The sequence below is a fragment of the Balaenoptera physalus genome, assembly GCF_965194825.1.
Source record: "Balaenoptera physalus genome assembly, chromosome: 21".
Taxonomy (NCBI): domain Eukaryota; kingdom Metazoa; phylum Chordata; class Mammalia; order Artiodactyla; family Balaenopteridae; genus Balaenoptera; species Balaenoptera physalus.
In genome coordinates, this window is record NC_138902.1 from 21,416,957 (window position 1) to 21,429,026 (window position 12,070).

The 12,070-nt window shown below is 41.9% G+C and overlaps 1 protein-coding gene across 1 annotated transcript; it reads right to left on the reverse strand.

Annotated features, from left to right (window-relative positions):
• Positions 1-510: 510 nt before the first annotated feature.
• Positions 511-10,194, reverse strand: LEPROTL1 (leptin receptor overlapping transcript like 1). The gene is made up of 4 exons (XM_082444698.1): positions 9,822-10,194; positions 4,170-4,245; positions 1,656-1,842; positions 511-826 (listed from the first exon to the last, which is right to left on the reverse strand). The coding sequence occupies exons 1-4, from the start codon at positions 10,177-10,179 to the stop codon at positions 710-712; spliced, it is 738 nt and encodes a 245-aa protein (XP_082300824.1). The 5' UTR covers positions 10,180-10,194; the 3' UTR covers positions 511-709.
• Positions 10,195-12,070: the final 1,876 nt, after the last annotated feature.

A 12,070-nucleotide genomic window follows, 5' to 3' on the forward strand; every position in this document is an offset into this window, starting at 1 on the left:
ACTCTTACCTGTAACAATAAGTTCTTCTAACAATTGAGAATAAAAGCACTCCTTTGTAGCAATTCCATAAAATAATTTTCAATTCACAAAACACCTGCTTTCCAGCAAAACCAGCAACCCTTATGGAGGGCGTGGCATTAATACTTGGCCCCTCTGAGGTATAAATGCAGCTATATTTGCACTGAGTATATAGTCTATAAGGTATGCTAATAGTCTGCATGTTTGCATAAAATTGGGAGTGATGTCATCCTGACTGATTGAAAAACTGATCTTTATAACTTTGTGTAGTAATGGAGGTTAAATAATTTTAAGAAAAAAAAAAGTACTTGAGCCCAGTAATAGCCAGCAGAACTCTAGTTCCTAACCAATGCAAATGGTTATTAGATTTAAAAAATATTTAACATTGCATACTGGTTAAAAAAAAAACTGAACAGGGAAAACACATAAATATTTAAATTCAGCAGGACACCACAAAAAGCATACTAGAGATAAGTGTGAAATCAGTCAAGCTTTTCCAAAAGAGAAAATCCTTTTAATCCTCCAGCAAGTCTCTGTGAAAAGAGTACGCTTACAAGACAAGTGAGAAGGAGCACCTAGAACACCCCCAAGAGGCTTGCTCCGCTGCTCAGCGTCACTGCCCCGGCTCCTGTGTGCACGGACGGCTGAGAAAGGACAAGAAGTCCATCTGACAAGAGTTCAGTAATTCCTTTCACCACTGCTGCCAGCTGAAGTCGTCATTGCTGCCAAAGACCAAGAAAAAGCCCAGGATAGTTGCAAAGATGACAGTGTTTCCGGTGAGGACAAGTGCACAAGCTCCCCACTCGATCTACAGACGAAGACAGAAACGCCCAGTTAACAGACATGAAAAACAACAAGGAAACGAAAAGTGAATCAAGGCTCTAGTTGAAGCCCATCACGATCCAAAACAAATACAACTTGTAATAATAACTTTGACGCTGCTGAACATGTAATGCCGTTCTTATGTATTGCTGGTTCCTTTAAAGAGACAGAAAGTCATGGAAGATGATAATTATTCAAAAGCAAGCCTAACTTCCAGGCTATGAGGAGGCAGCACAGAATTCTACAATTTTCTGATTACAAAGAAGTTTGTTCCAACTCTTCATTAGTGAACCTAAAAATTTTATCTAGAGAGCAGATTAAATGTAAAGTATCAGAGATGCAAACACACTTGTGCACATTCTTTTCAAGAGGCGGGGAGTCATCGCCCTGTCCATGTGGAAGGGCGGCCAGTCCGTCTTCTCTGCCACCTCCACCCGCCCAGAGGTGGAGGAGCGAATCTGACTGGTGAGTCTGGGAGGCCTCTTCTACTCTTTGGTACTCTCCCCCCTGCAGAGAACACAGATCTCCTGGGTCTTCCATGTTTAAGCCGTACAGGGCAGGCCTGTGGTTGTTCAGCACTGGCCGTGTCCATGTGCCCAATTCTGACAGTGAAGTACTGGCAAGCCAACTGTCGCTGCCAATGCTCTCCAGTATTTCCACCAGTTAACAACAACAAAAGATTTTTTTAATCTCTTATCCTCTAGGTTCCTATGTCTCTCATCTCTTTTTCATGTCATTTAACAAAAACTTTTTTCCTGAGAAAAACTGAACACAATCTAATGTAAAACCATTAGTAGAAGAATGCTTTCACTTACCAGGTGTGCTCTGGCAAATACAATAGGGAGTCCAAAAGCTGAGACCACAATGCCTGTTGTAAGAAATATGGCCAGTTCCTTACAGGCGTTACTCATAGCATCCGTATCATCCACTAATCTTCTTGCTATGCAGTATGGAATAGGTGAAAGGATGTAAAAAAACAGAACAAAGAGAGGCCAGTATTGGCTAGAAAAAGAAAAATAAGTTAATGTAGTTTTTGCTATCTTTGTCATTTTCCTCACACAAAATCCACTCTTTTTAAAAATAAGGACCGAAGCATGTTGCAAGGTACAAAATATAACACAGTTTAAAAATAAGCTATAACCTGAACACTGAAAAGAGAGACATTTAGAGTCACAGTATTCCTAAAGTTATGATACAATGATTAAATATTTCTCAAATTAAAAGAAAACACTTCATGAATTTTAACAGTTGGAATCAAAGCCCAAAATTAAAAATATTTTTTTCATTTTAGGTTATAAATAAAAAGGGATTATTGAAAAATGGAATTATTAACAGTAATTTTTAAAATTCAAGATTCATGCCCTTGACTTCTAATATCCTGCCTTAGCACGAAGCTGGAACACTCCCAAACTTTCCACAGGTCACTAGGAACTCCCAAAATACTGAAATCAAAATACAGAAAATGACCTGACAGTAATATTGAAGACTTTCAGTCAGAATATCAACTTTATCACAATAAAAGTAGATGGCTTTTAGTCTACAGTCTAGCTATTGTATTGTGCCAATGTCATTTCCTGTTTGTGATCATATAAAACAGTTGTGTAAGATATTAACACTGGGAGAAGATGTGTGAAGGGTATAAGGGACTTCTCTATACTACTTTCGCAACTTCTTGAGAGCCCATCGTCATTTCAAAATAAAAAGTTAAAAAGAAATAGACGGCTTTTAAAACTGCCATAAAATAAAATACACATCATAATGGAGAATTGCTTGTACTTAGACACACATGATAAGCAAAGATTTATCTGTATGTTTTTCCTAAAAGATCTTTTCCTAAATATTTCAAGAAAAAAAAATTACAAATGGACGTAAGTTTAAGGGAAAAAACGTGCAAAAAATATAAAAGCACAAAAAGTGAAAAACCAAGGTTGCCTGTGTCTTCCCCACTCCTGCTGATCTGGGTCCTTCCATATTCCCATATAGATAAACTTTAAAGATATGAATGAATCACTGCACTTTTAAATTTAACAATATATCTTATTTTACATATTAGCAATCTAGCTCTTCTTCTTTTTAAGACTGCCTAGTACTTTCATTGATGGATGTACTATAATTTATCATTTTTCTTTTGACAGACCTTTAGGATGCTTCCAGTTTGTTGTTGTTGTTGTTGTTATTATAAACAAGGCTGCCATGAACATCCATACTCTCCCTCATATCTACACATATCTTTGCAAACATCTGTAAGTGGATTTCTATGAGTAATTCTAAGAAGTGGAAAGGCTAGTTCAAAGAATATATACATTTTGAGAGCTACAGGCAAGCTGGCCTCCCAGAGGACTTGCACCTATTTAAACTTCCACCCAGAGTACATGACAATGCTTGTTTGCCATATCTTTTATCTTTGCCAATGGATTTCATTTAATTTTGAGTGAGGTTGAGTGTATTTTCATGTTCTTAGTAGCAATCTACAGTTCTTTTTTTATATCTGTAGTTCATTTTTCTATTGCATTGTCTGTATTTTTTTTTTTCTGATTTAAAAAGAAATTTATTTATTTTACTTATTTTTGGCTGTGTTGGGTTGCTGCGCGTGGGCTTTCTCTAGTTATGGCGAGCGGGGGCTACTCTTTGTTGAGGTGCGCAGGCTTCTCACTGCGGTGCCTTCTCTTGTTGCAGAGCACGGGCTCTAGGTGTGCAGGCTTCAGTAGTTGTGGTAGGCAGGTTCAGCAGTTGTGGCTCGCAGGCTGTAGAGCGCAGGATCAGTAGTTGTGGTGCACGGGCTTAGTTGCCCCGCGGCATGTGGGATCTTCCCGGACCAGGGCTCGAATCTGTGTCCCCGGCATTGGCAGGCGGATTCTTAACCACTGCACCACCAGGGAAGCCCTGTATTTTTCTTACTAATTTATCCTATTAATTTAAAAAAATTCTCTCTGTCCTAAGGAAAGTAATTGTTTACATGACTTTTTTTGTCAGTTGCTCTTGACTCTGCTTACAGGTTTTTGTTTGTTTGTTTTTGCTCCAAAGACATTTTACATTTTCTTGTATTTAATTTAATCAGTTGGTTCTCAAAATTAAGCAGTAGTGCTGGGCTACTGTGTTGCTATCCTGCCATTAAAGACTTAGCAGTAGTCAAGGACAGCCAAAGTCTTTTTTGCACGCTGCTGTCCTAAAATCTTTTCAAACACATTTTAAGTGAAGACTTAAAGTTCGTCCTTGGTAAATGATCATTTCTCAGGATTACTTCTATTGTAGTAAAAAAAAATTGTTTTAATTTTAAAAGTAGAAAAATTTTACACTTAAACACTCAAGAAGACAGCAATTTTACATACTTGTATATGGGAAGGGCGCATCCAAGCATCAAAAACATCAGCCCAACTGCTCCTCCGAAGGACAAGCTAATCAAAGCTGCAAAGTAAATAATGAAAAGACAAATTGAAATAGTAATTAAATTAACACTATTTTTATTAATATTACTATTAACAGTCTGAACATTACCTGTGATCCCAGAGGCAAAAAGCAAACAAAACACACCAAAAAAGCAAATGTATTAGTGAATCATCTTCGAAAGCTGAAGTTATCTGGTTTCAGAATAAGTCTTTTGTGGCATCTTCAAAGCAAAATACAGTGATACTGATATTCAAAGGCCTGACCTATCGCCAGCACATCACCACATTCCCAAATTACTGGTTCCATGTCAAATGAGCATCCCAGTCTGCGAGACCAATGCTCCTCCAGGCATTAGTATGATACTCACTCCTCAGATCATTACAGTTTTGAAAAGTGGTATGTGGAGAAACTCCGCAGTCAACTTTCCTGGACTTCAGAAGCCTCATCTGTGGGAAACCCTCTCCTGAGCAGTTCCTACTTCCTGCACACACACCCCCAACAGGCACAGGTGAAAAGTGTCCGAGGATATCTGTAGTCAGTAAACTCAGTCAATTAATTCTGCTACAGATATTTAAATAGTTTGCAAAACAATAGCTGGGTTTCTTTCCCTAAGCTCCTACACATTAGAAAATCTGCAGGATAACAGGTACAATCCTTCTGTGGTATCACTGTTTTAAGACATTATCACAAGCAACAGATGCATTCTATAGCTGAAATATAGTTTCTGAAGTCACACACACACACTTATACAAAGCATTATGTTTTATAAAGTGTTTTCACATAGATAAGTAAGTAGAAACAACTTCCTTGAATATACATAGTTAATCAATGGCTTAGAATTAAGCAAAGAAACAAATGATCAATTTATTTTGAATTCTATATAACCTATATTTCTGCAACTACAGTGGCTAAGAGAATAACTTACTTTTTTTTTTTTTAAATGATGCAGTCTACTAACCTTAACAGAAACATTAAAATTCAAAAGAGCTGTCGAAGGTCTACAAATTACAAAGACAAAATCCAACATATACCAAAATTAACACTTAAGGGGTTAAATCCTGCTAAGAACTACTGATATACTTCTCTGAATTAAGATGGTCATAATCAAGGACACCCACTGACATGGGAGCCGGGCAGATTTCGTTTTCATTCAGATCAGTGATGTAGGTCATGTCAACCGTGAACACATTTACTTAGTCCTTAATGCCATTAGATTTTCAGTTGCACAAAGAAAAAGACACATTTGCACTTTAATCTGCAGCAAAAGAGGAACTTCATGTTTACAAGGGAATGCCATGTAAGCAGTGAGGAAAATACCAAGTTTACCATTTGTTTTGTTCAGTTCAAGACAGGCCCTCATAAGCTGACGCCACTTCCTTGCTTGGACACACATCACCACAGGCTAGCACCCCTTGGTCTCTGCACTGCAGCTGTACCGGCCCCCTTTCCTCTCCTGGAAATCAGCCAGCTCCCTCACCCACAGGGCCTTTGCACATGCTATCCCTTCTACCTCAGACGCTTTTTCATTCACTTATTTCATTCAAGACATGTCTACATAGAACCAAATACCTAACAGGTGCTGGGGACATGTTAATGAACAGGCAAGGCCATGTCACACTCATGGAGCTTGAATTCTTGTCCCAGTCCTTGCCTCTTTCTGCCAAGTGAACTCCTACTTTTCCTTCAGGTCACAGCCCAGTTATCTCTTCCTCAGTGAAGTTTTTGCAAAGCCCGTGACTAGACCGATTCCCATTATGTTTATTTATTCACTTATTCCACAAATATCTACTGAGTGCCTACTGTGTGTCACACACTGTTCTTGACACTGGAGACAGTGCAATGAAAAGAAATCGAAGCTCTTGCTCTCATGCTTACATTCTGGTGGGAGAATAAAGCGATTTTTTTAAAAAAGTAAGCAAATAAATGTCAAATGTTATGGAAAAAAAAATCAAGTAAGGGGGTGGGAGTGCTTTTCTAGATGCATCAGCCGGGAAGGCGTCTCTGATGAGGAGACACATCTAAGCAGAGATCTATATGAAATGAAGAAGTGAATCAATCTCATGGCTATCTGGGGGGAACATTCCAGGCTGAGGGATGTGCACGTGCAGAGGTCCTCTCTGCTCTGGATGCCTCCCCTGTGCTCATTTATCACAGCTGCAATGTTACATTGATTTGTATTTGTCTTCCCTTGTAAGCTGTTCACGCCACAAGAGCAGGGAAAGAGTTCTTCTGTTTCTGATGTTCAGGCCTCAGCTCTTAACACTCAATAATAAATATGTGTAGAACGAACAAAAGGAAGCAAAGGGAAAAGAGAGAGAGAGGGAGATGAAAAAAGAGAAGAGAGCCCAATGCAGCAGAGCAGAAACAGCCGTAACGGAGAGTCAGGAGGCACTGGGTCCCAGCTCCTACCAGCCACTTACCAGCCGACTAAATAAGTCATCTAAGTGTCAGTTCTTTCTTCTATAAAATAAGGGTTGGACTAGATCTAAAACGCAAATAATTCTCTGAACACTAAAGATACTTGTTATAAGACATGCTGAAGAAGTAAAACACCATCTCTGCTTTTTGAAATGTAACTGCCGAACAGCTAAGTTCATCACTGTAATAACACCTTATTTATTCAAAAGCCATTTATGCAGCATGCAGCTTAGACTCCGGAAGGAAACAGAGAGACAACATAGATACCACAAAGCCCATACACTAAAGCTAACATTCTTTATAAGCAGACACTTAGGCTCTTATTCAGAAGTTATTTATTCATTTTTTGTGACAACTGTGTGTGAATTCCAGTGGAATAAAACCTTTTAATTTTAAAGGATCATCTATGCTCACTTATACATATATATTTCAATAGGCGACTCAGGTAGCCAGAACAAAGTTAAGTGAAAAGTAACTTTCCTTTCCTGGATTACTGTTATCTGTATCTTGTGAAGACAAAATTTTGTAAGCTTATTTTGCTTCCTATATTTAAAGAGATGAGAAATAGGAGGGAGAGCTGCATACAAGCAAGAACTGCCCTCTGGTTGGGGGGAAGAGACTGAAAAACAAAAAAAGGTTAAATCAGGCATAAAAATCTCAAAGAGCAAACCAGATTTGCGATAGATAATCTTGGCCAAGAGATAAGTAGCCTTAGGACTTGGTTGCTGAAGTTCACTCTGTTCTATGACAGAGAAAAATTACTTATGTTCCTTTTTTTTTTTAAATTTTATTTATTTTTTGCTGCGTTGGGTCTTCGTTGCTGTGCAGGCTTTCTCTAGTTGCGGCGAGCGGGGGCTGCTCTTCATTGCAGTGTGCAGGCTTCTCACTGCGGTGGCTTCTCTTGTTGCGGAGCACAGGCTCTAGGCGTGCGGGCTTCAGCAGTTGTGGCACGTGGACTCAGTAGTTGTGGCTCGCGGGCTCTAGAGCACAGGCTCAGTAGTTGTGGCGCACGGGCTTAGTTGCTCCGCGGCATGTGGGATCTTCCCAGACCAGGGCTCGAACACGCGTCCCTTGCATTGGCAGGCAGATTCTTAACCACTGTGCCACCAGGGAAGTCCCTACTTATGTCCTTATCCTCAAAAAAGAGTCTAAATTCTTTGAGTACACTCTTAAAAAGTTAATGAAGATGATTTCTTAAAAAAAAAAAAAAACAAAAAAAACCCCCAAGGAACTGAAATAAGATTCAGGTATCAAAAAATAATTTTATGTGACATCTCACCTCCCAGTCACAATGGATAAGATAAATGCCAATGGGGTTAAATAAACTGCTCAAAAGTGTTCTCAAAAGTTGTAAAGTTTCTCCTCTTATGAAATAAGCAATTAGGCTGATTTATATACAAAACTCATCATTTGTGTATAAATGGTTGTCTTAGATGACACATCAAGGAGGCAAAATTTTCTGCTGTAATTGAGTGATTTGACATCCCGAAGGCAAAACTTAGATGAGTCTGGTTTCTACTCCCAAAGCCTCCAGGCTGGGGATGGAACAGCCCAATTTATCTAAACTCTCAAAAGACTGGGTGCTAGTTCGTGATTACGAAGAGACTACAGTAGGAGAAGGGACCAGTTCCCTAACCTGGGAGTTACCAGAAAAATCCAATATATAACAAAGTAATAGGCAAATGGCTTAAGAAATAAGTCGTGGATTAAATCATAGCAACACTCCTGCCTAACATAAAGATAGGCCAACAGGAAGAAAACATCCTGATAAGCAATCATAACAATCAGAAAATCTTACTGAAACCAAAAGTGTAAGTACAATCCCATCCGAGACACTTTCTGCTGATTAATATTCACCTAAGTCCACAAACACAATTTTCTTGAGAGAGAGACTCCTGCATTTATTGACAGTAAAGAAATGGGGAAGAACTGAGAAACTGGCAAAGAACTGAGAAACTGGCAACATCCTAAAAAACACAGCATTCTACCATAACTGCCTTTCACACAGGGATTTTAAAAGGTCTGTTAGAGTTCAAAAGGAGACTGGAAAGTATCTCAGCTGGTCAATTGACAAAGTTTTCTATAGGAAATGAAATGTCTTCAGATGTTACAAACAAACAAGAAACAGTAAAAATGTGACTCTGGGGAAGCAGCTCAGCAAAAGCTGTCCTTAAAGCAAACAAAAAACACAGAAAAAACACTGTTATTGAAGTTTTTCACTTCCTGCTTGCCTGCCCCTTCCACAAAGCCTCAGGTCAGGAAATCAACGTAATTCGTTGTCAAGAATTAAGTTGAAAACGTTAATGGTATTTGCTTCTAACCACGCTAACAAAAATACCAAACAGTTGGAAAGCATGAGACATTCCTTATTTCTAAAGGAAACTGACTAATAAACGAGTATTTGCCACTGAGTTTTAATGAAAAACTCTTTTACCTTAAAAAAAAAAAACCCAACTAAATAAAAACTTTGAAATGTGAAAAAGCCTCCACATGCAACTGTGAAGAGGGCAGGGAGAAGGAGCCCTTTGGGGTCGCTCACAGGGTCTACCCTATCAGCCCAACACCGCAAATCAAAATGCATCCGTTTTAGGAGCGTAAAGCTCTGAGTACGGGTCCTGACCGTGGATGTGACCGCCGAGGTTTGGGAAAGAACCATCCCTAAGGCCTTCCAGGGCGTTCCTGGAGGACTCGGTTGGGCTCAGCGCCCGAAGACCGCACTTGTGCCTTTAAATGGGAAATGACACTGATTTTCCGTAACTGGCATCTCTAGCGATCCCCTCAAAACCACCCTCTGCCCGCCTCGCTCTCGGAGGCAAACTCCTGCAAAACATGTGTGATGGCCCGAACGGCTGCGGGACTCCGAACACCCCGCGGTCCACTTCATTCTCCGTACGGGGCGCGACGAGTGGGAGCGAGGCTGCCGAGCTCAGCAGAAAGTGGGGGTTGGCGCACAAGCCGCCGACCCCGCCGTCCTTTCCCCGAGGCCGCCGCGCCCACCTCGGCTCCGAGGGCGCAGGCCGGGGGTCGGGGTCGGGGGTCAGGGTTCTGCCGCCAGCGCAGCGGCCCCGCGGCGCGCGCCCGGCCCCGGGAGGCGGCGTGCGGGGCCTGCGTGGGCCCCCTCTCCCTCTCTGGGGGCGGCCGCGCAGCCCTCCGGCCGCCCAGAGCCCCAAGCCCACCTTTGATGCCGGCCATGGCGGTGACGTCGCTCCTGCCTCCGAGACCCGAGGCGACGGCGGCGGCGGCGGCCGGGAGACCGGAGACGCGCGGCGGCGGCCAGACAACACCCGGAAGTGCGCGATGCAGCACTTCCGCCGGCGGCTCGCGCTCGCGCTGGGGCGCGGGGGACGCGCCGGGCTGGGGGCCTTCGGGCTGACCCCTTCCTCCCCGGCTCTGCTCCCGTGGCATCGCCGCTCTGCGAGGCTTCCCGCGTCCGCCCCGGTTCCCGGGCCGTGGAGACTCCAGCTCCCGTGTTCCCTGCAGTGTCGGGGAAGCTCCATCCCGCAGCCCCCAACGGGCATCCCGCAACCTCCGCATCCTTCGGGAAGGGAGCGCGAGTCGACGCGGTCCTTTGGGAGGCCTGGTGTGATGCCTTTGGGGGATCCTTTTGCGTCCTTCAAAGCGCACCCATTTCTTTCTCCTCCCTATCTTGTAATAAAGGAGCAGTAAGGCCAGTTGGGTGGTCTGCACTAGGCTTCTCGCTTTCCGACACAGAACTAGGGTCTGGTGAGACCCACCTCCAGAGGGAGGAGCGGCGGGACCCAGTAACAGGTGGATTTAATACAAATCCGAGCTCTTGGGAGTCTGTGAGATTTTTTTTTTTTTTTTTGTAGTAACAGTGCTAGGAAAAAAGTAAGCAGAGGTACAAATACATTTAGTTAAGTAATCCTACAAATTGAACATTTATTGATTATGTGTGGGGAACACTGAGGTGAGCAAAACTAGGTACGGTTTCTGTCCTCAGGGAACTTGCTGTTTAGTGAGAGAGACAGACACGAAAAAGCGTATCATTGCAACAATGATAATTGCAAAGAAAGTGGGTAGACAGTCCTGTGACAGTCTTTGATTTAGATCAGTCAGGTGAGATTTCCCCGAGGGAGGGACAACAGCAGGATGAACAGGTGTGTAACTAGGAGAGAAAAGGGAAAAGCCATCATGGGGAAGGGATAGTGTTTACAGGGGTGGGGAAGGTGAAGATCACATTTAGGAAGCCTTTTGGGGCACAAGCCCTGGTGGCTGAGGGAAGTGCTAGTCCCCTAATTTCCTTTCTTTTTTAAAATTAATTTATTTTTGGCTGTGTTGCATCTTCGTTGAAGGCACTTATTATTTATCTGAACTATATTATTTGTTGGCTGTCTCTCCCACTAGAGTGTAAATTTGTACAACATTTTATATTTGTTCACCACTGTCTAGAACTGTACATGGCAATTGATGGGATCTCAAATAACAGAAATTCTCTTTTTAAGGTAATTAGTGACCTCTGCATTTCAAAATCCAAAGGTCACTTTTTGATCCAAACTTTCAACAACAGTGGACACTGGTGACCATTCTTTCTCTCAACTACCATACCACTGTTCTCCTGTTTGTTTCTTATACCTCACCAGAGATTTCTTTTCAGACTCTTTCTAGGAACTTCTGCTCAAGGTTCAAATGTTAGTGTTCTCTTAATTTGGTCCTGGGCCTCCATCTTTGCTATATCTAAATTCTCTCCCTATGAATTGTATCTCTTCCTGTGGCATTAAACACTGTCTTCTTTTTGATAGCATAACTACCAGGTTTACCTTGGCTTTAAAATTCGGACTTGTATATCCAAGTGTCTATTTGACATGTCTACCTGGATTCCTAAAAGTCACCTGAAACCTAACATGTAGAGACCAGAATTCTCTATTATCTTTATTCCGGTTCCACTTGGTCCCACTCCAAGCCACCACTGTTATGCCTCCTCTTGTTCCACTCTTCCCCAAACTTACTTTGCTTCAGTTGCCCTGGCTTTGTTTGCCTCCCCCAACCCCTAAGTTTTGTTTTATTCATTGCTGTATCCCCAGTGCCTAGAACAGTGCCTGGCAGGTACTGTTAGGTACTGTTAGGTGCTAAATAGATAAAGGTGTTAATCAAATTAGTGAATGATGTTCCTCAAAACAGAAACTTAGGGCTTTTGCATCCACTGTTCCCCAGGCGGTGAAGGCTCTCCCCCGATCTTTGTATTTTCTCATCATTCAGGTCTCAAAGCTTCAAAATCACTTCCTCAGCAAGGCCCTCCCTGAAGTTGGCTCCTAGTCTCTACTGTATCACCCTGTTTTATTTTCATCAATGCACTTATCACTATTATCTTTGTTTATTAATTTATTATTTAATTTTGTTTGTCTTAGTTCTCATCAGTGTAAGCTCCATGAGTACAGGGACCTTGTCTGCATACTCCAAGCTGAAA

Coding starts and splice junctions, on each gene's coding strand:
- LEPROTL1 (XM_082444698.1), bottom strand. CDS start 10,179: ATGCGGAGGTTGCGGGATGCCCGTTGGGGGCTGCGGGATGGAGCTTCC. Junction 4,246..9,821: donor CGCCATGGCCGGCATCAAAG/GTGGGCTTGGGG, acceptor TTTACTTTGCAG/CTTTGATTAGCTTGTCCTTC. Junction 1,843..4,169: donor TGCGCCCTTCCCATATACAA/GTATGTAAAATT, acceptor TTCTTTTTCTAG/CCAATACTGGCCTCTCTTTG.